The sequence below is a fragment of the Osmerus mordax genome, chromosome 20, assembly GCF_038355195.1.
Source record: "Osmerus mordax isolate fOsmMor3 chromosome 20, fOsmMor3.pri, whole genome shotgun sequence".
NCBI lineage: Eukaryota > Metazoa > Chordata > Actinopteri > Osmeriformes > Osmeridae > Osmerus > Osmerus mordax.
The window spans coordinates 3,562,273-3,588,712 of NC_090069.1; the positions used below are offsets into that span (position 1 = coordinate 3,562,273).

Genomic DNA, 26,440 nt, shown 5'->3' on the forward strand with positions numbered 1-26,440 from the left:
CTACTCATTCATTATCCTTTTGAAAGGAATGTATTTGTAAGAACCTTTGAAAAATAAAGTACAAAATATATGAAACACAGAGAAAATATGGGCTGGATCATTCATAATACTTTCAATTATGCTTGATGCTACCAATTCCATTTCGTCCAAAAATAATATACGGAATACTTCATCATGATGTATTAGTAAAGAGATAGTTGTCTGCTGTGTATTAGAACGTGTTACTTTACTTTTCGCTAGCAGGCTACTGTTAGCAGGCTAACGTCAAGCACCAAGAAGCCGAGATCTGCACAGCTTCCTTTAACACGTCAAAATACAGATGTATATCTGAGCATGCGCTGTGTTGCAGTCTCCAAAGCTCTCCCTGGCGAAGGTCTTTGTTGAGGACCAGCGATAGAAAAGGATTGGACTGTTAGCTGTAATGTTTTTTTATTGGAAATACTGGAAACATTGACACAGGCAGTTGTCAATGATTGTTTATTGTCATTTTGTTAATACTTTATTTATTGTGTTTATTGCGACTGAGCGAAGCTGGCTTTCCTCTGTATACAAACAAACCTAAGGCTAACAATTTAAGGTGGAACAACAAAGATTTTTTGACACTAATTTTCTGAATATAATAGGGTCGACGCTGTAGTAAATAATGGGAATAATGAATTGCTGAAAGGAGCTGGACTCCTTTATATTTCATTTGCTAACATGAGAGAAGAAAGTCATTCTTTCACGGGAAAGAAGCCGATGGCAAGCGAAAGAAGGGGTCAACTTTCCTGCTGTCTCGTCTATACGGAGGAGAAAGTGACAGCGAAGAGGAGCGACCTGCGACAATACGGCCCTTTTCATTTGATCTCGAAGTAAAATTCTGTCTGGAGACATGGAGACTGTGGGGAAATTTGAGTTCAGCAGAAAGGACTTGATAGGGCATGGCGCCTTTGCAGTGGTGTTCAAAGGCAGACACAGAGAGGTAATGAGTTCCGTGATTATTGTTATTGTAAGTCAAAAGGTGGTTGTAAACATGCCAGGTAATTTTTTTTTGAACGCATCCAAGATAAAAAAATATATTCGAGGAAATGTTGCTTGTTGTCCCAGTACGACCTTAAGAGGCCTGGATGTGCAAGAAAACGTTGGCTAAAACAACAATCATGTACTGGATGGATGTGTTCCGTCACAGCTTGCATTTGCGAAATAAAAACATGAGAACACTATTACTAATTTAAGTTGTTTTTGGGTAGTGGACTTTAGTTAAATTTGGGGTGAGGGCGAAACATGTTTTTCCAATGCTCTCGTGCACAAGCAAATGCAAGCGTTTCCATGATATCCTTGGGGCTAAAAGACAATTGTTATGACGTGACGTGCTCAATACTCAATATTCAACCGTGCGAAATCATCACCTCAAAAGCATATAAATAATTGCCATCATTGTGTTCAAATTGTGGTGTCCAGTTACTGTCGATGTTATACAATAGTCTTATGTGATGCAAAATGCAAGCAAATACATTTTGTGTCTTTAGAAATTGCATAGTCATGAATGTACTGAGCTTACAATCAACATGTTTGTTTGCCCCTAGAAACATGACTGGGAGGTGGCAGTGAAATGCATTAACAAGAAGAACCTGGCCAAATCTCAGACCCTTTTAGGAAAAGAGATCAAAATACTAAAGGTAGGCTGCTGGTTATATTGAGTACATTGTAGGACCTTTTTTGAATGAATAACATAAAATACGCTCTCTCTTTTCACTTTCTAGGAATTAAAACATGAGAACATCGTTGCATTACATGACTTTCAGGTATGTAATGTCAGTCAATCGTGTTATTGAATAATCATCACTTGTTTCATGACCATTTCATTCTTAGGACCTAATCAGTCCATGTTGGCTAAGTAGAACAGTTGTGTACTGGGTGTTAAATGCTCATTTTACTTGACCCACTTTGGCACACTTGACACAAGAAATTGCTTTTAGTGTCAGTCGAACTGCATTGACCCAGTAGCCAAGACTGTGGACTGTATACGGTCTTGTTAGGTGTTTGTGAACTAGACCACGTTGAGGACCTCATCACCTATGCTTGGGTCCTTTTTATCCAACAGGCTCTAATATTTGCATAGCTGTCTATGTTTTCATCTAACCAAAGCAGTTTCTATGGCGACACGGCTGTCTAGGTACAACTTGCGTAGTAGTAAGTCACCGACGGCGACTTGTATGTGTGCTGTTTTTCAAAGCCCTCTGGTCTAACCTGTTATGACACAGGTAATGCCTGTCTCTTGTACTGTAGGCTAATTAACCTACAGGCAGAACTTCTGTCAAAAGGCGAGACAACACAAATGGTGAGGGCTTCTATAGCCTGCTACTTAGAAAGCCCTTCATCTAATACATTGTTTTTGGCCATCTGGCAGATGGTCCTGTTTCAGTTAAGCTGCTCCGTAGCTAGTGGTAGGTGGAGGTGATGTGGTGGAGATCTGCAAATGCACTCTGGCGTCTGAATGGGATTCAAGACCCCCCCCACTCGCACACACACACACAAACACACACTCACACACACACAAACAAACGCAATCTCCAGGGTGCACATAGTCAGCCATCTGTCTGCAAGAGCTGCTTCTAGGAGGTCGTTAGAGCAGGTGCACAGCGTCCAAACTAAGTGCTTGATGCGTTCGCCACTGAAGGTGACACGGGAGAGGGATGACGTCATAAATGAATCAACTATTCAGCAACGGCTGAAGATACTTGCATGCGCTTCCTTATCAGAAAACCAGTGGGACATATTATGTAGGGTGGGGAATAGACGTCTCGCAGCAGGAATGTTCCCTTCATGAATCAGTTACAAGCTTCTTAGCCCAGTGCTGTTCATGTGTTTGGTACACAACAATCAGTGCCATTGCTAACTACTGAATGATCTCATTGTACGTAGATTTAGATCTCCATAATATGACTGTCACCCAGGGACTCCCGATGTGAATTTCAAACACGTTGTCTTTATTGTCAGTTGAAAGGACAATTTGTAACATGTAAGAGACGCATTCTCGATAGTTCAAGGGGTTTTGAAGTCTGTTTGTTGGGATAAACCCGAGCTTCTATCACTGTTTGGAGGTGGCCTAGACCAGTGGTTCTCAACCCTTGTCCTCAGGTACCCCCTGTCCTGCATGTTTGAGATGTTTCCCTGTTCCAACACACCTGATTCAACTGAATGGTCGTTAGTAGGGTTCTGCATAACTAGATAACGACCCATTCATTTGACAGGGGGTACTTGAGGACCAGGGTTGAGAACCACTGTCCTAGACTGTGCTGTTAAGCTAAGGGTTTTCCCTCATGTAAACATTTGAGGTTAAACATTGTTCGCTAGTTGTCAGCCGCATTGACAGAATGGCATCTTGATGAGTCTGGGCCAGCCTCTCCTGTAAGCTCGCTCTGTTACGCACTGAGATCCTGGTGTTCTGTCGGTTAAGCTGATTCATCAGATGTGTACGCTTTAAAATCAAATCAAAATGTATTTGTATAGCCCTTTTTACACGCAAGCTTGCACAGAGGGCTTCAAATACGCCCATAGAACTGCCCCTCAACCAACCTAAAAAAAACCTTGACATACATACTGCTTCATTGTTTTTTTTGGGAAAACAAAAATGGTGTCACAGGTCCCCGGTGTAAAGGCTGTGACACATTGTGTAACCCAGTTGCTGATTTGAATTCTGTCCGGCTGGCACGGGGAGTGGCCTATTTGGACGGGCTCCCATTAGATGAAGTAGGCCGAGTCAATTGTCACACCCTCCACGCTATTCGTTTTTCTCGCTCCGGCAGTAAACACATGCAAACACACGACCTGTTATCACGTCGTAGCCCCTGCAGGATTCACCGCTATCATCAAAACGGCTGACACGCACCCTCATGGTCGTGGTGCGTGCCTCCGAGGGCAGCTGACGCTTTTGGTCCTCTGCTCTGCCTTTGCCGTCATGAACAGGAGCCATGCTAGCATGGCACGCTAATGACTCAACGTCACAGTGAGAACAGTGTGCATGGGTTTCCCAGGCGAAGCACAATGAAAACCAGATGGCTGGATGGATGGCATGTCGTCCGGTTGTTATCTCCACCATGGCAGAAAGAGAGAACTCCACAAGTGCTGACTCAGCAATGCTTTGCGTTGAAATCAAGCAGTGCCGAACGTCCTGATTGGCTGTCGAAAGAGCCCCAGGAAAAGGAGAGAGCGGAGGGGTCATCTGTTGCTATGTGATAACAGGGCATTGTCAAGTGGGCTCCAGTCTGACTTGTTTTTCTAAGGCCTGTGCCAGTGAGGTTCTGAGAAAGAGAGACAGAGAGACATGTTTGCCTTCTGTTTTCTGTACTCCTTGTAACTGTTTGTTGTGTTGGTTTTTGTTGATAACATACAGACGTCTTTCACTCGATTTCAAATGGCATTGTCGGCCAAGTCAAGGCCTCTCTGAAAAATCTAATATGTTCCAAGCTCAATGTTAATAAAAACAGATTGCCGTCAATGCTCGCTTGAGTAAAGCGACACGCAGAAGTCTAATCTTTTTTTTATTGCAGTCCTTCATTGAATCCACACCCTTAAAAGCAATTAATCTTCCCAGTTGCTGTGGGGTGAGATTATCAGCTCCTGAATGGAAATTTCCTGTTTCCACATCTGCAGTAGACCCCCATGTCCGTGACTCTATCATGCTAATTATCTGAGGATTAGATGTGACTTTAGTGCTCCTCTCCCCTCGACAGTTTCCACAACAAGCTCTGCTCCATTGTCGTTTACCTTGTGCCTAAAGACAGCATTTGAGGAAGCTGTTGTGAGCTGTTGGTCTGTATTGGTCGGCCTGGTTGTTGATCCCCATCACCTTTAGCTGAATGAATGTGCTGACTCATCCAATCACTTTAGCATGGTTTACATTTTGTCTGTCACAACAGGCATGGCTTTTTGAGTGACCCTATTGACCTCTCTGTCCTGGTGCATGTTAACCCCCTGCGACCTGCGTGCACATGCCTTCCACCCATCACCTTTACACAAAAGGACTGCAGATTCGTAGGTCTGGAGAAGCATGGGATAGGATTTATGTCGAATTTGACCTAAAGGAAGGCATTTGGTTACAAAAATATTTCTGTGAACCACTGTAACTGTTTCTAGGTTACCTTATGTCACTAAACACAAGCAATAAACAAAAATAAATAGTGTAAAGAAACACTATATATATATATATATATATATATAAAAAAAATTACTCGTCGAACATTTGACTTCTGTCATTTGTGACTGGCAATGCTTCTTTCTCTCTTTTCTCCGGTTTTCTTTGTCCCTCCATCTTTCCTCACGTTGTCTTTTCTCTTTTTAGGAAACAGCCGGTTCTGTGTACCTGGTCATGGAGGTAAGCCTGCTTTCTGTCTGTGTGTGACTCCTGTTGCTGTATCTGGTACACTCTGAGGAGGCTCTCGCCCAGACTAGTCTGTCCCTGGCCCTGACTGTAATGAGCTGTGACTCCTAGCTACCAGGGAATGTCAACAGTAGAGAAATAAATTGAACACTTAGCTTAGCTTCTCATAAGCTCTTTGATTGAAGGGAAATTGGATGTTTGTAAAAAAAGTTTTTGAAGTGGCCCACCGAATGACTCAAGACGAGTTGTCGCATCAGTAATGCTACACCGTCACGTTCCCAGGACCACTTCTCTGTCAGCGCGGTCGATATTTATTTGTACGGCCCTTTTTACAAGCCACGTCACAGAGAGACTCACAGAACTGCACCTAAACCGACCTAGAACCCTCAGAATACGACCAGATAATGTCAGACACTTCAAGGACTTGTGTGTCTTTGAATTATTCAGACTTGGTGCGCGTTACCACTTGCAAATGCAAGCTTTGTTCATCGGATTCTGTTTTATCTCTTTGTCCCCCTCTCTCTCTCTCTCTGTTTGTATGTCTCTCTCTCTCTCTCTCTCTGTCTCTTTCTCTCTCCCCCCATTTTTTCCTCCCTCTCCAGTACTGCAATGGGGGTGACCTGGCAGACTATCTCCACTGTAAGTGAACTGTTTTATTTATCAAAGCCAACTGAGCCTCTTACTAGAATTGGATGGGCTTTCTATTACATTTGGTTAACGCGAAAAGCCGACCAATCATAGCAGTCGCATTCTGGTAGGTCATATCTGCAGAGTGAGCAGAATATATATTTTCCGAATTGGGCTCTTGAAATGAGCCTACGTGAGAATACTCAAGTACAACCGGGATGAAAGGGGATGTTATGTAACGGAGTAATGAGGGTGGCTGTATAAGCTTGACCAGAGCTCAGAGTAACACTTTCAGAGCTTTCACTGGGTTGTTTATTTTGGAATCCTGTGCCTGTGTGTTCGTAGGAGGGGGACAGGATCAGGTTTGGTGTTTTCTGTTAGGTTGGGAGGATGTGGACCAGAGCTAAGCCGTCTGAATTGGACAGACAGTTGTGGGAGAGGGTGTGAGTCTGACATAGCACCATGTCTGGCCAGGAGAAGAGACTGCAAGGAAGGGGGGGGGGGTTTGTGGGGAAAGAAGGTCTGCTTAGTCAGGCAAGAGGAAGTTGGAAGGAGAAAGAGAATGCCTCATTCTTACCAGACTGGAGTCAGTGGTTATATTTGGTAAAGTCAAATGAAGTCGCTTGTTAAGCTATTTCACATTACGCTGCTGACCACGAAACACCCACCAAAATAGAAAGTTATGTACTTAAGAGGGCTGTCTTTTTCCTAGGTTTGAATAGTCAAATAGATGTTGATTCTTCTTTGTATGAGTTGTCTACTTCTCCCTGTCTCGCTCCGGTGCCCCTCTCACCCCGTCTCTCTCTCACCCATGTCTCTCACCCCATCTCTTCCTCCCTCCCCCTGTCTCCCTCTCTCCCACAGCTAAGGGAACCCTTAGTGAGGACACCATCCGGGTGTTTCTGCAGCAGATTGCAGGGGCCATGAGGGTGCTGCAGGCCAAGGGGATCATCCACCGTGACCTCAAACCCCAGAACATACTGCTCTCCTACCCTGCGGGACGCAAGTCACATTCCACCAACACCTGCATCAAAATAGGTGTGTGTGTGTGTGTGTGTGTGGATGTCTATCTATCATGTTTGCTAATGCATTAGTTTTAGTAAGAGTTTATCTCGCAGGAAGAAGACACATTAAGCTCCATATGATTGAGATGTTTTATTGCTCATCCACCTCCTGTGTCGTATAAAGGCCTTCGTACAGATTAGATGAAACCCGGGGTGTCTGTTTAAAAGGTCTCCTTCCATCATTCTTTCACTGGGGCATTTATCCTCCTGTGTTGCTGGTGTGAAGGATGAAGCCAGGCTCAGTCACACTCACAACACAGTGATATAATCGTCATTGGTCTGCTGAAACTTGCTTTGCTCCCACACCATACACACAAACTCACAAGATCCCGTTTAGGGGGAAAACCTGCCCGGTGTCCTATTTTAGCGGTGTAATATTTCACACTCATTTATGTCGAATTGTTTGCAGTGCCACTCTTGTTAATTGTTTCCTACCTTGGATTTGTGATATTTGGAACAACCACTAACATATAAGCTGTTAAACACCAGTATGAGGTGTTCCAATGTGGTTTGCGTGTCATTTAGAAGCATTTAGAAGACGTTTTAAACGGCGTATTGTTCTCTCTTCCCTTGTCTGTAGCTGACTTTGGGTTTGCGAGGTACCTCCAGAACAACATGATGGCTGCCACTTTATGCGGATCCCCCATGTACATGGTAAGGACCTGCATCCCATCCTTTCACTGACAAAACCTCCCGCCGTCTTTCATGTGTGTCACTGCCAAATGTGTCCCCGTTCCTTCCCCGGTGCACCAGGCTCCGGAAGTCATCATGTCTCAGACCTACGACGCCAAGGCGGACCTGTGGAGCATAGGAACCATCGTGTTCCAGTGTCTGACCGGGAAGGCCCCTTTTCAGGTAGGCACAGAAGTCGACCTGGATTCGGTCCTTGTGAATGAGGATGTGAGCGACGGGTCAGAGCACGCTTCCTTGTTCCTTCTGTGTTATCTCGTTTGGGATGTACAGACATGACTGTAATCTGTTCTGGCTGTCTGATCCAGCAGACTGCCTTTTTTTCCCTCCAGATCATGTGACATGGTAAATACTAGCTAGAGTTCAAAGGCTGTTTTTCTAGTTTCTCCCAAGGCTGTTTAGGAGATCCAGACATGGTGTCTGTAAATCAAAGGAAACAGGAATGTTTTTTTCTTCCAGAGAGTAGAGTACTGTACACACAAAACTAAACTGGCCAAACAGGATTCCTTTCTCATATCGATACCTTTGTTGGCTTTGTACGCACAACACAGATACACTCACGAAGCAGAACAATTTAGTACAGTAATTGATGCTTACTCCACAGGCCAGCAGTCCTCAGGACCTTCGGTTGTTTTATGAGAAAAACAAGAACCTCAGCCCTAAGTAAGTCTCTGAGATGTGTGTGGGTGTGTGTGTGTGTGTGTGTGCGCGCGCCTAACCAGAAAACACCCATCCCTTTCCCTTCCCATTCTAGTTTTTCGAATCAGCTAATGCCTTTCTTGATAGATAGTGGCATTACAGTCTTTGTGATTATTACAGTCCATTACCTCCACTGATGACTAATGTTCTGCGGTTCTAATGGAAGAATGATGCAACCCTACCACACTCTTGTTCTATACCATCATCTCCTCTATGATTAGCTCTGCTGACATGAATAATCTATTTTGGTGGAAGAGGACTTAGGCCCTGTGGTCAGTTTACTGTACGTTTATAGATTTAAAGATATAAGTAGGAGCATGAGCCTTGTTTCTTGTTTCATTTATATTGATGTGTGTGTGTGTGTGTTCCTCTCTCTCCAGCATCCCCAGAGAGTCCTCATGCCACCTGAGGCAATTGTTGCAGGGTCTCCTCCAGCGCAACCACAAGGACCGCATGGACTTTGGTCAGTAGGACCCCTCACTCACAACACCGACTCATCCATGCGTCGAGCTTCGACCCGAGGCTTGTGCAGTGGATGCTTGGTGGAAAGTCGAGCACCCGTAGACCTTCCATGAGGTGACACCGTTTTTTGGATCTCTTTTGTGGCGGCCCTTCATGTCGTTGTTCTGTTCCCTCTCTCTTTCAGACGAGTTTTTTCATCACCCTTTCCTGGAAGCTAGCTCGTCGATGAAGAAGAGTGAGTCTGCCTGTGTTCCTCCCAAGCCTCATCGAAATATCTGTTAGCGTTTTGATACTGATCTGTTTTATAAAAGTCCTGTTTTATAAAACGTGGGGGGGAAAAACATCTAGGGGAGGGGGGGGGGGGGGGGGAATCTATCACTTATTGACTCTGTGTCTCGGTGTGTGTGTTTAACCACAGCGACTCCAGTCGTTACCATGACTGGCTTTCCAAGCTCAGCATCAGCCAGTTCTTGTAGCAGCTCCTCCACCTCGCACCTGGCTTCACCTCCGGTTAGTGTGTGTGTGTGTGTGTGTGTGTATGTTTATATATACAGTATCAGGTCATACAGAGTACAGTGGAATGGTGAGGGGGAGTCTCTGTGATAAGCCATGCATGGGGCCCGTGCCTTGGCACAGCCATGTTGTAATCTCTTGCAGATAAAGGGGAGTTTAAGGACCAGCTGACTAAAAGTTCTCCCAGCTGTCTCCCAGCTGTCCTTAATGGAAGCCTTTCAGGCCACAGCTACTGTTAAACTGTGAGAGGCGTAGTGTAGCACTGCAGGTATCTGTGATGAGGCCACGTAATGTGATACTAGAGCATGGTGGTGTGGTCTGTGGCTTGCGGGCCTTTTGGCACCGATTGTCAGGCAGACAGGTTTGCTAAATGTAGGCTACTGTGTGTGTGTGGATTGTTTGTTACATTTACATTTAGTCATTTAGCAGACGCTCTTATCCAGAGCGACTTACAGTAAGTACAGGGACATTCCCCCGAGGCAAGTAGGGTGAAGTGCCTTGCCCAAGGACACAACGTCAGTTGGCATGATCGGGAATCGAACTGGCAACCTTCGGATTACTAACCCGACTCCCTCACCGCTCAGCCAACTGACTCTTTGTTTCGATTGGTTTTGTGCATTGAATCTTTCCGTATCCAATATTGGTCAAATGTCATTAGAATCAACTTACCATGAATAATTGCAATTCACAGATCGTTTTTTGACTGTTTCAAATGGAAACATGGGTGAAATGGGTTAGATGCTAATGAGTTAGGTGCTAATGTCTTAGATGCTATTGTGCTAGATGCTAATGCTCTAGATGCTAATAGCCAAGATGCTTATGGTCTAGATGCTAATAGCCAAGATGCTAATGGTCTAGATGCTAATAGGCTGGATGCTAAAGAGCTAAAGGTTGGCTATAGTCTAAATGGTCATCTGCTCCCGCTCTGTGCCACTGCAGCAGTCCCTGGCTGAGGTCCAGCAACACCGTGCCAAGCCCCTGGCCTCCCCTACCCAGGATGCACCAGGCTTCCTTCTCAAGGACTCATCTGGGGGGGGCGGCAGCAGCAAGAACTCATCCTGTGACACAGACGACTTCGTCATGGTTCCCGTTCACTTTCCCAGTAAGCACACTCATAGTGTAGAGCAGGAGTGAGTTCATCTATCCCAGCTTCATCATTAAGTTTGAGGAGTGGGGGTCTACAGACCGGAACACTCCAGCCTGACAATCTATCTGGCACAGCAGGAGTCAAATGGGGCAGTTAGCTCTAACCTTTCTTTTCTGTGGTTTCTCAGCAGGAGAGCTGACTTGTGAGGAGCCTTCTGGGAAAATGCTGCAGGACAGCCTGATGACCAGCAGGTGTGTGTTTGGGACAGTTGGCACAATACAATCCCCATTTAAAAGTTTTTATTGGTAATAAAAAAAAAATGTTTTTCACCCTCTTCAGCTCTCTTCTGGCCTCTTGTGGACTGGGTAGCCAAGGCAAGACCCCACCACAGTCTCCCTCCAACAGTGGGTCCCCCTGCCCTGTCAGGTGAGACCAGAGCTGGGTTAAAATGGTGGACACAAGGTTCCAGCTGTAGAAGCTATTAGAAGCTATCGACAGTGTATATATGAGCATCCTACAATTACCGTTGTCAAGCAAGGTGTTGTACTAATTCCTTGTTATTTACAACCTTCTACTCTAATCAAGTGGAATAAACAGCATTGTAGCATTACAGTGCTCATTTCCCTTGATTAGAGCTTTAGAGTACTTGTCAACCAACTGGCTCAGTGTAGGACAATTCAGATTATCCGGGCAACAAAGCTGTCTCTGGTTTAAAAAACGATTACAACCATGATACTCTGGTGATTCTAATCTGAGGGGGTCAGTTGGTCAACATATAATAAGCACCATAACCCTTGTTTCTCTTCACATCCTACTTTACACGTCCATCTAAACCTCTCACTTTTGTGTCATTGTTCAAAGAATTCTCTCCATTTTGCGGTTCATACTTTGCAGGGTACAGGGAATAGTTAATTGTAGTTAACGCTCCCTCCTCTTTTTGGCAGGCCGATCGAGTTCTCGGCGAGCAACTGTGGTAACTATGGAAACTATCGCCAGTCGGTGCCCATTCCGGTTCCCACTCAGGTCCACAACTACCAACGTATGGAACAGAATCTACACTCCCCAAGCCAGGATAGTTCACCCAGGTCAGAACACACGAACACACGCACACTGTAGGGAATTCTCTGCATAACACATGAGCAGCAAACTTGTAAAAAAAAACAGACGCCCGCTCGCTTGCTATTTTCGGCGACAGTGTCGTCGTTTTCCCACCGTTTCTGCCGTGAATTCACCCTGACACGTCACTGTAAACTATCAGTAGTGCTCTCATCCGAATACGTCTCTCTCTCTCCCCCTCCAGGCTGTCCACCGCGGTGCACCGCTGCAGCAGTGGAGGCTCTCTGGGATTCGTCAGGACCGGCCCATCTCCAGCTTACTCAGCGGGCCACGGGGCAGCAGCGACCCCCCGCAGACTCTCAGCAGGCGGGGCCCGGCCCTTCCAGCTCTCCCCTCAAGGTAGGGAAGTCGCAATCGCTAGTCGGCCGGAAAGGGAGATCCTGTTCTCTTTTGATCTCCTTTCTCTCATTCCTTCCTGTCTCTTTCTCTCTCTCTCTCCTCCCCTCTCTGTGTGTGAAGTTGGCACCCTCCCTGAGCTGCCTGGGCAGGTGTGCAAGCCAGGCTCAGAGAGGGGCAGCGGGGGGTCGCATGGCGGAGGTGAGACCCAGGGCCTCCCTGCCTCTCTGGCCACACCCCACTTTGATGCTACCTTGTACAAGAAATTGATCAAACTAAAGATGATTCTGTCACGAATTTGACCATGGGGTTTAAACCTGAACTTGATCTGTCCTTCTTAGTCAGTATTGTTTGGATGGGTGTGTTTGGTTCATATTTACACATTTCATGTTTCAAGTCATTTATTTGGGGTGTTTATTTGTTGTGTGCACCCTATAACCTTTCTCCTTTACCTCCTACCCAGCTCCCCTATTCCCTGACCCCTGGACGCCCCCACAGCGGCAGCCAGGCCTGGGCACCCGGCTCCACAGTGCCCCCTGTCTCCTGGAGTGTGCCCGTGGCAGCAGGCAGAAGATCAAGAAGCAGCACTCGGACCCAGTGGGGGTCACCCAAGCAGGCATGATGGCGATCCGACCCCTGCACTCCTCTCCCCGGCTGAGCGAGCTCATGCAGCGGAGCCCCCTCCCCACCATCCTGGGCTCCCCCTCCAGGGTAAGGCCTCACACCCGGGTTGGTTTACATTCCACTTTTTTTAATTTACATTTAGTCATTTAGCAGACGCTCTTATCCAGAGCGGCTTACAGTAAGTACAGGGACATTCCCCCGAGGCCCTTTCCCAGGGACACAACGTCATTTTTTCGCATGGCCAGGAATCGAACCAGCAACCTTCTGATTACTAGCCCGATTCCCTAACCGCTCAGCCATCTGACTCCCATTTTATATGTCTATCTGTGTATTTAGCTCGAATGAAGTACTATACCACATGGTGATGGCTGACAGTCTTCTTTCCGGTCCACAGACTATCCCTCCGTTCGAGTTTCCCAAGCCCCCCAGTTCCCCCAACCTGGTGACCTTCCTGGCCCAGCAGGGTCTGGTCCTTGGAGCCCCTGGCGGCAGGCCTTTCTCTGACCGGAGAGAGCCCGCTCTTCCCCCTGGTGGCCAGGCCGCTCAGTACATACCCATGGCGGAGGATGGCAAGGGCTTTTGCAGGTCAGAGATAGTCTAACGTTTCTAGGGAATCGGCATGGAGGAAAGAGAGAGATGGTTCTTTTTTGGTTCCGTTTCGATTAGTTTCGCTTTTATTCAGCATTCTGTGGCGCTCTCGTTGTCATACCTCTCTCCAGGTCCCAGAGTGCCGGCCGTCTGTCTGACATGCTGCTAATGGCTGCCTTCGGGACACCACCTGGAGACAGGGACAGCACTGAGAACCTCAGCTCTGACCGAGCCATCGACATCATAGGTAAGCCCTCACCTCAGGCGCAGTCTAAATGTAGCTTTGTTTAAGGTTTCTACTGTATGTATGAATGTTAGCATGGTTCATCTTTGTAGGAATAGAAGTCCCTGAACTTTATTTGTAGCACAGTTTCACCACGAAACAAGATAAAAGGGCGTGGATCACATTGTGTCTAGATGAGATAAGTTTGGATCACGTGCAAGTCCACCGGGAGAAGATACAGAGATTTGCTTTAGGGCAGTGTTAGCCTTTCACTGTTGAGTCATCTTTATGGTTCACTGGCTGCAACAGCAGCACATTTTATAAGGTAAAATGCTTATCTTAGTGGGTCAGTCAACATTGTTGAGCATTGTCGGGAAAATGGCAGAATGGAATTTATATTTATTTCGATGATAACAGACACTAGGACATTTGCCTAACATCATATCTCACACGGACGTTTACTTAGTGTGTTTTCACAGTGGTGTGACCTCTTGGTTTAAGTTAATATTGTTTCATTTCTTTGTATTTTTATACTATAAGGCTTTCATTGAATTGTAGGTACAACTTTATCAAATAGGTAAACTGACAAAAACTCTTACACCAGATGTATACAGAATGATCTTGATTACATGTCGGTCAATATTGTGCCTCCCTCATCGGCCTAGCTTTGTCTGTTTGTCCCCCAGGGCCCCCTGGTGGCAGCGGGGCAGGGGTGGCAGGCTCAGGAAGTCCGGCTAAGGTGGTGTTCACAGTGGGCTCCCCATCCAGTGGCAGCACACCGCCCCAGACATCTCGCAACAGGAAGTACTCCGGTGAGTGGCGTAGCAGCAAGACTGCGTTTTTTTTCTTCGAGTTTGTACATTGTACATTTTGACCGATACAAACGTTTTAACCCTTGTGCTGCCTTCGGGTCACATGACCAATAGGTTCATAACGAACCATCGTTGTGTTTACCCAATTTTACCCAATACAAAAATAAATAAAATAATTTTCTTTTAACCTTCGCAATGTGGGGGGTCTGAGACAGCCCAACGGTTAAAAGAAAATGCTTCACTTTGTTTTTGCATGCGGTAAAGTTGTCACAATACGACGGTGGGTCACAATGACTGATGGGTCAGAATAACCCGAAGATAACACAAGGGTTAAATGTGTTTAGGTTCAAGGGACACTGACACTGTACAATGATAACAGGCAGTGGTTCCTAAACTATAAGTTGGTTAGCTTAGCTAAGCAATTCCATGGCCGTTTTCCTCCTCTGCCAGGCTCCTCCAGTTCTGTCAGCCCAGCCGGGTCCTTCACCAGCCGACACCCTCAGACGGGCCCCTATCTGGATGGCTTTGAGGGCTCCTCCAGCCCGCGCTACAGCTTCACAGACCCAATCACGGCCAACATGGGGGGCCCCGTCACCTTCGAGGCCCCCGAGCTGCCAGAGGAGACACTGATGGAGGTTAGGAAGGGGCGGGGGTGTGGACAGGGGCGGGATTGGTTGTGCATCTGGGGCACAACTGGACTGTGTCCCTCTTCATCGGGTTTCTTTTTTCACAGCGTCCTCTGACCTCTGTTGTTGTGTTTCCTCCTCTCCATCTCTTTTCCTCCATTTCCTCTCCGCCATCTCCTCTCCTCTATCTCCTCTCCTCCATCTCCTCTCCTGAGTGCAGCAGGAGCACACTGACACCCTGCAGAGGCTGCGCTTCACCCTCAACTTCGCCCGCTGTCTGATGGAGGTGGCTTGTTCCCGGGGATCTGAGCCTGGGCCTGGGGAGGGGCAGGAGGACACCCCTCCCCCCTCACTGCTCCAGCAGCAGAGCCTGGTGGCTGACCAGATCAGCTCCCTAAGCCGGGAGTGGAGGTAGGAGCCAAAGCTACTGGCTAAACAGGCTAGCCAATAACACAAATACAGTTGTATGCAGTTTTATATGGAAAATATTGTTTGGCAATACCACTGTCTTTAAGAGCTATTAATTTACAGGCTTTAGATAAACATGTATATATTTTTGGTATATCCCAGCCATGCGGAACAGCTGGTGTTGTACATGAAGACGGCCGAGCTCCTGTCTTCAGCCTTACGCACGGCCATCGGACAGGTGAAGCAGGGCAAACTCTACCCTTCTTCCACAGTCAAACAAGGTAAGACCAGTCAGCATGGTTCTGGGGAACATCCTGGGTCAAAGGAATCGACCGCTATAACAAGAACAACAAACCATTGATTTGTTCCACTTCTCTCTCTCTCTCACATTCTTTCCCCCCCGCGCGGCCCGGCAGTGTTGAGGAGGCTCAACGATCTCTACAAGTCCAGCGTGTCCTCGTGTCGCGTGCTCAACGCCCGGTTGGAGCGCTTCTTCTCCAGGAAGCACCGCCTCATGGACCACATCAACACCATCACAGCGGAGAGGCTACTGTTCAGCCACACTGTGCAGATGGTGAGCCGGATCCTCCTCCCCGACACTGACTCCCAGTTGTCCTGACGTAGACGTTGGCTACAGTTGAGGTTCTCCTCGTGCTAGACCAAGCGTCATATGCCATATGTTGAAAATCAGCCGTGTGATATCGGTGTAGGAAGTGTACGTTTATGAGAAGTGTTACCCCTGATCTTCTCTTGTTGTGTCTCCTCCAGGTCCAGGCAGCTGCACTGGACGAAATGTTCCACCAAGGCGAGGCGTCGATCCTCCGCTACCACAAGGCCCTGCTGCTGATGGAGGGCTTGTCCCTGCTGCTCACCGAGCAGACTGACATCCTCAGCGTCAGCAAGTGTGAGTCACACCTCACCTTCCCCGAGATTGGACCTTTTTTCTCTTGGCCTCTGCGAATGAATCAGCCGTCTGAAGTGACGTCTGCGTTTCCGTCCCTTTCCCTTCACCTCTCGCTCTCTCGCTCCCCTCTGTCTGCAGGTAAGGAGTGTATCGAGCGTCGCCTCACCGCCCTGCAGTCGGGGCTGTGCGTTTGAGGATGCTGCAGTGCACCCTGGGATGCTTCTATCACGATGTCAGTCGTCAACACAGATACCATCGCCGTCCCCAGTTAATCTAATCGAACCCTCCTTCACACCATCTCGGTATTCCACTCTAACGGTCTCTGAACCGGACATGGGACAGGTGACAATGGTCATGGAGGGTACAGAGACCGCATCAGCACTGGACCAATATTTGAGACTTGACTGCCTCAGAGCATTAAAGAGGACCCATTCCCCTGCATGGATTAGTGTCCATGCAGTTCTACAGCTTTATGAAGTCTCATACTCACAGACGACCACATCCTGAGTGCGTCCTTTCAGCAGTCGTTGCGAAACAGACACAGCCACACAGTTTGGTCCCACCAGTGAGTACGCGCAAAGCAATCAGTAACGATTAGTCATTAATTAGGCGACTGGCTGAGAAAACTCAGTTGAGACATTTGCGCAAGATATATCCTTCTTTTATTTGGCTTTGAGGTCATCACAAATTGTGTAGTTATTTCATTGGGAGCTTACCTTTGGAATTCCTGATATTGTACATTAAAAAAGATGACTGAACCTGATTGTGGCATAAATCTATGAAGTCACAGAATGTACAGTCGTTAGCTTTTAAGTTGTTTGAAACCAAAAGTAAGATCAATTCTAGTGACAGACCTAGAAAAGTAATTGTTGTGGGAGTCCTTTATCTTTCCACATTTGGCTTGTGATCGACTCTATTTGCCAGAGAGAGGTCGATGTTTCCTTCAGCCAATTAATATGGAGCGAGAGAATGAGAACGTACAGAGTGCCATTGGACTCAAGCTACAGTACTTTGATACAGACTGGAACTGGGCCAATTAAAGAATTTCACCAAAGTATTTGATGGAAGCCATGTTGAAAGACTAGCTGGAAGTGCTATTCCTTATACAGCTTTGGAGTCATAAGGCTTGAGATACTGTATATCCCGGTCACCATTAATCAGCTATGTAGGAAACAAAATGTTATTTTAACCAGTATATGCCAGGAGTGGCGCTTTGTGGTTTAGTCTGACCAAGGAATAGTCTCCATATAGAGTTATACATTTCAGGCATTGATATTTAATTACATATGACATTTTAGTTCAACTTAAATAATAGATTTAGATTCTCTGTGTCGTTAGAGTGCAGCAATCACAATTAGTTTGAATGTAGGGCTGCTTGACAGAAGGAAATCAGACCATAGTTACGAAATACTGAGAGCCCAGAACTTTCTAGTGCATCAACTGGGTAAAGCTTAACATCTATGAATAAAAATAGGTGTTATTGCATATAGGTTTGTTTTCTAAAGTACTGTTCAGAAAGGTCATCGGATGAGACTCAGAAATGTACATGCTGTTTTGTTCAGGAACTTATTAGATGGATTTTAGCTAATAAAATCATTTTAATAGTAGTTTTGGATGGTTCTGTTATATGTTGATGTGTGATTGAGTGTTGACAGGGAAGTGGCATAAGCTATTACACTTTTGAATGGTGCCTTTTGAAGGGGAAAAACTAAAAAGCAAATTTTGACTCAGAAAAAAACTTATGTTGTATTGATTATTATGTGTTTGTTTCTATGTGTTATTTTAAAGTCATGAAGAGTGATGATTGTGGTGGATTTTTGAAGTTGTTTCTTAATTGTAGTGGATTGGACGTTGCATTTTTGCCTGATTTAATTTTGTTATTTGTAGTTGTTGCCCCTGACAACATATTTTTGAACACTTTACCCTCGTCTCCCTACCTTAACCTTAATTCTTCTAGTGGTTAGTAGCAACATATATATCTGAAGCGTGCGTGCATGTGTGAACTAGAGTTTGTGATACGTATAGACACTTTATAATTTGCTTAATGGAACAGAGACACTGATTATCAAGCAGTGATATATTCATGAAATCCCAAATTATTGCTTAAACAAATCTATATTGTCAGGAAAACATTATGGCTCTAGTTGGAATGTTGGTCAGTTGTATTGTGTGTGTGGACCAGAAAAGAGCAAGGAATAAGATTGTTGTCTGTATCTTTTGGTTTGCCTGCAATTTGTCTCTTTTGTTTTTTATTTATTTTATTTTTCCTTTTAGCGTCTGAAAGTTTTAACAGATATTGCATACAGCCAATGTCATGTAAACAATGTTTAGTTTGTGTTATACATTCCAAATGAATGTCCTGTCTCTAGTTGGGTTTTTACTGACCACACTGATCGCCCTGAATCTTTTCATTAATGGCTGATGTAAGGCAATGATGATGTCTCACCTGTAAACATTGGTCACAGTCTTATTTTAATAATCAGTGATGATTTTGGTCAGAAATATGAAGCAACATACAACATAAATTGGAAAACTGTCAAAGTAATGGTCACAATGCAAGGCTGTGATATTAAATGTTTGTCAAAATTACTCTGTACTCGAATTCTGTACTCCAAATTATTCTGCATTCGATTTATATAGGCTGATTCAAGAATTTATTGAACGAATCTCATCGTAAACATTTATATTGTTCATTTGTGCACTCAATATAGCCTACTCAAAATATCTGAATGTTGCATAATCACTTCACTCTATTGCTTGTAAATAAGGATTGTAAACAACTGATATTGAGATATATATATATGTATGTGTGCGTGTGTGTGTGTGTGTGTGTGTGCGCGTGGATGTGTAGCATAAGCATGGAGAGCATTTTCCCATAGCGCCCACCCATCTAAAGACCAACTTTACAAACTATCAATTAAATACTGTTGTCAGGTATTAAATGGTAGGAGAATATAAGTAACTACACACACTATTTTACTGTCTGTATGATGTAGCTTTTGTTTTGAGAGGTATAAAATGAATAAAATTGTCGAAGATTATTTGAGTTGTCTGTTTTTCTGTTCATTTGTTACTCCGGGACAATAGGCCTGTTTAAAAAGGGCAACGGTTCATTTAATAATTATTGATTTCATACACAAAATCTGCTCTTATAAATATTAGTTCAATAAAAATGAATGTATAGCCAACAATGGTTCAATAATGCTACTTTGCTTAATTCCATCCCACTATTCTTCTATCAGATTTACAAGACAGTTTAGTTGCTGCAGAAGGGATAGGCTGACAGAACGCTGGGTTGAAAACCATTGCGGCAATGCGCATGCGAACTTGTTGGAGGATTTAGCTAGCTGCTAGCTAGCCTGCTTTGTAACTTGAGTTGTTCACTCATCAGTCAATAAGGCTTTGTTTAAACGTCGGCATATATTGTTTCATGACTTTGTATTCATTGAATTAGATTTAATATTGGTGACATTACTGGTGCTGTCTTTAGCCCACATAAAATGACCGAACAATCATCCCTGCTGCTTCGAAAACAACTGGCAGGTAAATAGGCGGTGTTATTTGCTAGCTAGCCACGCACCACCCTAGATAGCTACACAGCTTGGTGGAATGGTCCTAGACCTAGATACTGTAGTTGTCATTGCTAAACATACAACATTGTAATTCAGCTAGATATCCACATTTATGGCCAAACAAGCTAGTAAGCTATATAGCTGCTGCTAGCTATCTGTGTTTGTTTAGCTAAACTACCTAGCTAAGCACATGGCTTAGCTGTCAGTTGTTTGGTTAATGTCAGGTAGTCTAGCTTTCTACTGTACGTTCAATCATATATTTCACATAGCTATCTAGCTAGCTCGGCTCGGCAAGCATGCCAATAACTTATATCTTAGTTAGAAGTAGATATGCCATGCTTAACTTTCCGAGTCTTTGACATGTGTCTAAATATAGAGCTCAACAAGAACCCAGTGGAAGGCTTCTCTGCTGGCCTCATAGACGATGATGACATCTACCAGTGGGAGGTGGTCGTTATTGGACCTCAAGATACACTCTTGTGAGTTGGATAAGTTACTGACGCAGTATGTTCTATTCTCACTCTTCTGTTTACCTTACCACCCGACTGGTTTTTATTCCAGTGAAGGAGGATTCTTCAAAGCATACTTGATTTTCCCTCATGACTACCCCCATAGACCTCCCAAGATGAAGTTCATCACAGAAATCTGGCACCCCAACGGTAACGTTCGTCCCCGCTACAGCCGCTGTCTACATGGATCACGATATCGTCATTCTGAACCCTCTGCAGGGGAATCTTAACCAAGCCTCCCTCTTTGCCCTCCCGTTAGTTTCAAAGAATGGGGACGTCTGCATCTCCATTCTGCACGAGCCTGGGGAGGACAAGTTTGGCTATGAGAAGCCAGAGGAACGCTGGCTGCCCATCCACACAGTGGAGACCATCATGATCAGTGTCATCTCCATGCTGGCAGACCCCAACGGAGACTCGCCTGCAAACGTGGACGCTGCTGTAAGTCTTTCAGCACAGGCCACACATTTACATGTAGTCGTTTTAGCACACGCTCTTATCCAGAGCGACTTACAGTGAGTACAGGGACATTCCCCCCCCCCCCCCCCCCGGGCAAGTAGGGTGAAGTGCCTTGCCCAAAAGACACGACGTCATTTCGCACGGCCGGGAATCGAACGGGCAACCTTCTGATTACCGGTACATGGTCGCTGCGTGCGATACGATGTGTCGTGTGGTTTCTGATCGACTGTTTTGTTGTGCCTTGCAGAAAGAGTGGCGAGAGGATCCTACAGGGGAGTTTAAGAGAAAGGTGGCACGTTGTGTGAGGAGAAGTCAGGAGATGGCGTTTGACTAGGTCTTCTGTCTCACGGTAAGTGTCTTGACGTTTCAATGTGTTTCAGGTGCGTGAAAGTAAATGAGCAATCTCTTGTCTCCAAAATTAAAACGTGTATTTTAATCGTTTTTCTTTTGAATTTCCCCCAGATTCGTTTTCAATCATGTTGCTCTTCAAACAGACTTTTTACACCAGTATTTTACTCATAGAAAGGAAGATATACCCACCGTTTTGTTTTGTAAATAGGGTCTGATCTGATTACCACCAGGTAAATGATGTAGGCAGAACATGCATCCCTCAGAGTAAGCCCAGTTTTGTGTGTTCTTTATTTATTTTGACAAGTATTCCAACAAACCAACAACATGCACGTTCTTTTCATTTGTTTTAAGAGCTTGTTCTTTATTTTTGACCTGCCACTGAGCCATGTATCCTATACTTATTTCTTATGCAATTTTGGAGGTTGGAGCATTTGAGGTCATAGGGAGCGAGGAGGAGGAAGTGATACAGATGGGCAATGGCTTTCCTTGTCCCTAACCCTAAACTCTGGAACCTACCCTCCAAAGTGTTCTGCAAAGACCCCTTGATCTCTTCTCATGGGTTCAACACACTGTTGCCTTAAGTTGTTTCCCTTAAATCAAAGGAAACTGTCTCCAGTGATGTCAATGACTGTGTCAGGACTCATCTCTTCATTTTTTTGATCAAGATATTCTTTTGGACAAACCAAAAAGCTACGAATCTCAAGAATGAGGGACAGAGAATATTTTTTTGTAATCAAGATCTCAGCTCTAAAATACTATTTTTTGTGTATGTAAATATTATGAACTGTACCACATGTATGTGATTTGTGCTTTGTGTAATTTCCCTTTTGGAGAACCCCCCCTGTCTTTAGATAGCACTGCATATCCATGAACGTGATTAGAGTAAATTGTAATCCAGTTCTATAATTCAGCCATTTTGTTTGGGAAGGTGTATTTTAGCCTGAATCTGGTTGGAAGTCAAGTACATAGTTGAGGGTACGTCTATTAACCTTTCAGCAATGTCTGCATGTGTACATGAATTTAGCCTAGAATATGAACAGATCTGCATCCAAGTCCTTAATATCGTGAAGCAAAATGATCCACATAACATTCTGAAGGTTTGACTTATTTTAACTTCTAAGGCTCAATGGGTTGGAAGCCCAGACTGGTGTTGCCCTTTTCTCCTTTGTTGTGGTTTTAGTTGCAGCACTACTTGTCTTCTGTTCAGTTTTCTGAACATTTAATGCAGATTTGCTTTTAGATTTAATAAACATTTCTCAACTTCCAGACTTGATTTATTTGAGGAAGGTATTGATGAAATGAACACCTTGTTACTACTACCACCAAGTTCATGTTATTCTGTGAAATTAGCCTTAGCTTTTGAAATAGCAAATTGAACATGGAAGCGATTTGAAATGGATTTGATATGCAGAAAATACTGAACCATGAATCGTAACTATTACTTTACGCCCTGGAAAATAAATTGACCCCCCCCAGATTATCATTGTATAATTCGCATTCTGGTTAGTATGTGTGTTTTGGGGTCAATGACCAAAGGGGTTAGCATGTGTGTTTTGGATGAAATGGCCAAAGGGATTTGTATGTGTTGAGAGTACGAATTATACAATGATAATTGGGGGGGGACCCCGTGGTGTCGTGGGTTGAGAACAAGGGCCTAAACCACAATAAAAACGTATGTTGTCCTTTGGCATTTAGTAGTGTCATAAGGGCAATTACACTGTCTTGTAGACAGTAACTTAACAGTAAGAGCGTCTGCTAAATGACTAAATGTAATGTAACTTTGCAGGAACCCTCTGTGGCTCAGTGGGTAAGCACATGTATCATTGAGTCTACTGCCAAACACGATACCCCTGGATCAAATCTCACTCAAGCCTATTCATAGTTCATTTAACTGATATCAGTTAAGTAATATATATGTTATTTCCAAGTATATAGAAGGGGGACCCCGTGGTGTAGTGGGTTGAGAACAAGGACCTAAACCACAACAATATGGGTTCGAATCCAGCATAGAGCGTAGTGCCCAGATCCCTGTAACCGCAGCGCACTCCCCGACTGTCCAGATCCCCTCTCCCAACTGTCTTTCCAGATACTCAACTGTCCCACCAGGAAAGACAGTTGGGGATCTGGGCAGTGCGATGTGGCCACAGGAGTCTAAAAAGAAATTTACCTTTTATCAGTTTTATTTATAAGTCGAGTTTTATTTATAAGTCGAAGAGCAAAAATGTTGCTGTAAGAAGATCCTTCAGCCAGCCTTGAACACAGGACCCCTCACACAGTAGCCCACATCCTTAACCACTGAGCTATCAGAGATCGTAACAATCTTCACGCAACATTTAAATTTGACATTGACCTATCTAGTTGTAACAACCTGCAGAGTTAAGTTGTCAGAAAACCAGATGAAAGCAAGGCTCCCCTGTTGGCTCACTGGGTTAGTGTGCATGCTCTGAAAGCTTGGGTAGTATTGCACTAACCTGGGTTCAAATCCAGTTGTCTCCCTTTCCCGTATGTCTTCCTCCCGCTCCATTCTTTTCCTGTCACCCTTCAATTAATTGTCCTGCTGGAATTTAGTTCTGGAATAAACTACTCACAGAGTCGTAGAGCCTAGCGGTACTTATGTAGGAAGTGATGTAAAAAATACTACATAAAAGAATGTTTCCCTCGAAAGTTTTAATAGTTTTATTGAATCAAGCACCAGCTTAACATGATAAATGAAATCACAATGGTATGTCTTTGCAATTGTTGCATTATTCAGTATAAAAATCAAGATCAGAATAACCACTGGTGGTCCTGAGTGGTCTACTGTCCAGGAGCTGACAGGCTTTTGTTCATGAACTGTTTCTTTACAAAGCACACCCACCACTGAAACAGAGAGAGAGACAGAGAAAGAGAGACAGAGAGAGACAGAGAGAGAGAGGTTCAGAGTCAACACATTTCAGCCGGCTCAGTGTTCGCATCATTTTCAAATGATTGTTAGCTGACTGTTAGCTGTAACTGGTTATCATGGGATAGCCAGGTCAGAGGTCAGGGTCTCACCTTGCTGGGTTTGTCTGTCTGGGGGTCAAACACACGTTCGCATAGCCTCAGTCCGGTCTCCTGCCGGATCTGCTGCAGGTATGCCCTCATGGTCTCTGAGGACAGAATAAAGATCCATCTATGACTTAACATCCTGTGTTGTGACATCCATCCACATGTAAATCCAGCCTTGTAGTACTTGATGCATCCAGATTTATTCGTACAACACATCCTGTCAGTTCTTTTCCAACTACAGGAAGGAACCAGTAAGATATTTGTAAGCCATTTTCCTTTGACAAATTGACAACTGCCTAACAAGTGGCCCTAAGCAGTCACTACACAAGATCCCAACCAATCAATATCCTTACCCCCTTCCTGTTTGCTGCTGGGTTTGGCATACATGGCATTGAGGGGGAAGCCAGGTTCTCCTGGGATGGGGAAGTTAGTGATGCCCAGAGTGTACATCTCCTTCTGTCCCTGCCCCTTGGAGCTGCACTAGAAACACAGGGAGAGCAAGGAATGTTCAGCATTCAAAAAAACATGTTTTTGATCAACTACCATTGGATTCTAGCTTAATGTAGATATATTTTAGTTTGTTTTAGTGGGATCCAGGTACCTTCTGCAGCTTCTTTAAGCATTCGGATATGTACAGGGTGACATAGATCAGTGTCCTGTCTGCCTCGTTCTGAAAACCAAACACACAAGTAATTCCAGTTAAAGCAGATACACAGATACTCTTGACTGGCCATACAATGGCCAGTCATGGCCTTAGAGCAGTAAGTGAAATGGTTAAACCGCTGTGAAACTACTATGTATGGCCTGCATCACCAAAGGCAACATTCATAAAGGCAAGCTGGGGCATGTGGGATAACCAGCCAACAACGCACGGGAGAACACTACCGAGCTTCTTTTAACTTGCCCAAATATTTTAGTGACTCCAAAACCGAGCACAAGTATTCATGACAAAAATATAAATATATTCCTTTAAAGGAAATGGGCATCAATTGTAGAAGTACATGCAATAGTAACCTCTTCACTGTAGTCTGCCATACCTTGATTTCATAGTTCTTGAAGAATACGTTGGCTTTGAAGTAATAGATGGCCTCTTCAATGATGTCTGTGTCTTTGGCTGTTAAAATTGAGCATGGTTAGTATACAGAAGAGGAATAGCTATTTATTAAGGGAAGAGGATGTAAACCAACTCATGATACCAAATAAGGAAGCAACATGCAGCTTCATCTTAGCCTGTGATGAAACAAAATAGGGCTTTCTTCTGGTAAGGTATTATAAGATGTAGGATAGATCCCTATAATCAAAACATGTTGTGTCCAAACAGACAATTGGTCTAGTCATCTGCATGGGGTTGACTATGAAAGATATACAACATTTCGAGGGCCACCTATCCATTGTTTTTAACAACCTTTAAGTTTGAGACTTACTCTTGTCTGAAGCAGGGCCCTTAAACTGGGATTTAATGGGTAGCATAGCCATGTTTCCAACTAACTGTGTGTCAGAATCCATCAGGCTGGAGTGGTACGCCTGTGAAGGAAATCATAATGGAAATCACAATTGACAGGAGTTAAAGATCGCCATCATCTATAGGAGGACTTGACTCACATCAGTATTGTTTATGCAAGAGTACTTTTGTAATGGTTTAGGGCGGCCTGAGATTTTTTAGCCATGATTGATAACCAGTTGGCGTACACGAAAGCAAGACAACTCAAGAATCTAGTAAAATAGTTAGATTAGGCTACGTGTAAGCAAGCTAGTCTATACGGTGGCTGTAGCACGAGCAGTTGCAATCAAATGTGAGTGATTGCGCGTCAAGATCATAATTTCTCTGATCGGTTAAATAGGTATTCTTATGTGTTGGTAGCTATTATAAATGAAGCACTGTTTTGCACAGCTTCTGGTTAGCTAGGATGCTAATAGTACAGTGGTGGCTGGTAAAATCAGGAGCATACGGTGGCTCAGCAAGAAAATCCCAGTTGCTTGTCTTACAAATAAACTATACTCAACGCAAACATTTACAAATGATTAACATCGTGGAATATATGATTTTAAATGAGACTTACCGGCATTTTGAACAGCTATGTTGTAATTCTTCCTCAGAAAAATGTCAGTGGTGTAAGACACTGCTTCCGCTTGTCCCACCCAACAATTCTTTACAGGAAGTGGTTTAATGTAATGCATTTAAATGTCACAAGATGGCGACAAAACGATGGTTTAGCAATAGGTCTATGGCTTAGATTCAAAATTGGGTACATTTATTAAATCAAACGAAAACTCTCAGTTGAATATTTTCAGTGCCAAATGGACTGAAACGATTACTCATGTATTACAATTAAAAGAACTTAAAACCGTAACAATTAAATTGGGGCATTGGGCAAAATGTGTTT

General features: G+C 44.4%; 3 protein-coding genes across 6 annotated transcripts; 2 read left to right on the forward strand and 1 right to left on the reverse strand.

Moving 5' to 3' along the window:
- Nucleotides 1-404: 404 nt before the first annotated feature.
- On the forward strand, nt 405-19,182 carry ulk1b (unc-51 like autophagy activating kinase 1). Of its 3 annotated transcripts, none has more exons than XM_067258663.1 (29): nt 405-961; nt 1,566-1,658; nt 1,743-1,784; nt 5,324-5,356; nt 5,965-6,001; nt 6,854-7,027; nt 7,634-7,707; nt 7,807-7,908; nt 8,348-8,406; nt 8,823-8,905; nt 9,089-9,139; nt 9,323-9,414; nt 10,357-10,519; nt 10,692-10,755; nt 10,844-10,930; nt 11,449-11,589; nt 11,805-11,959; nt 12,080-12,157; nt 12,420-12,667; nt 12,975-13,165; nt 13,300-13,415; nt 14,078-14,203; nt 14,654-14,838; nt 15,050-15,240; nt 15,400-15,518; nt 15,654-15,811; nt 16,006-16,141; nt 16,280-18,509; nt 18,793-19,182. In XM_067258663.1, the coding sequence occupies exons 1-28, from the start codon at nt 872-874 to the stop codon at nt 16,333-16,335; spliced, it is 3,144 nt and encodes a 1,047-aa protein (XP_067114764.1). In that variant the 5' UTR covers nt 405-871; the 3' UTR covers nt 16,336-18,509; nt 18,793-19,182. The 3 variants fall into 3 exon arrangements, with proteins under 3 accessions (XP_067114764.1, XP_067114765.1, XP_067114766.1); XM_067258664.1 differs by having other exon boundaries at nt 11,859-11,959; XM_067258665.1 differs by lacking the exon at nt 12,080-12,157 and having other exon boundaries at nt 11,859-11,959.
- A 288-nt stretch (nt 19,183-19,470) lies between these two features.
- ube2g1b (ubiquitin-conjugating enzyme E2G 1b (UBC7 homolog, yeast)) lies at nt 19,471-22,293 on the forward strand. 2 transcript variants are annotated; one of them, XM_067258668.1, is made up of 6 exons: nt 19,471-19,684; nt 20,090-20,192; nt 20,275-20,372; nt 20,482-20,660; nt 20,926-21,027; nt 21,141-22,293. In XM_067258668.1, the coding sequence occupies exons 1-5, from the start codon at nt 19,642-19,644 to the stop codon at nt 21,010-21,012; spliced, it is 510 nt and encodes a 169-aa protein (XP_067114769.1). In that variant the 5' UTR covers nt 19,471-19,641; the 3' UTR covers nt 21,013-21,027; nt 21,141-22,293. The 2 variants fall into 2 exon arrangements, with proteins under 2 accessions (XP_067114769.1, XP_067114770.1); XM_067258669.1 differs by having other exon boundaries at nt 20,329-20,372.
- A 1,397-nt stretch (nt 22,294-23,690) lies between these two features.
- Nucleotides 23,691-26,207, reverse strand: arpc3 (actin related protein 2/3 complex, subunit 3). The gene is made up of 7 exons (XM_067258667.1): nt 26,117-26,207; nt 25,481-25,580; nt 25,094-25,170; nt 24,658-24,726; nt 24,410-24,536; nt 24,063-24,157; nt 23,691-23,888 (listed from the first exon to the last, which is right to left on the reverse strand). The coding sequence occupies exons 1-7, from the start codon at nt 26,120-26,122 to the stop codon at nt 23,826-23,828; spliced, it is 537 nt and encodes a 178-aa protein (XP_067114768.1). The 5' UTR covers nt 26,123-26,207; the 3' UTR covers nt 23,691-23,825.
- Nucleotides 26,208-26,440: the final 233 nt, after the last annotated feature.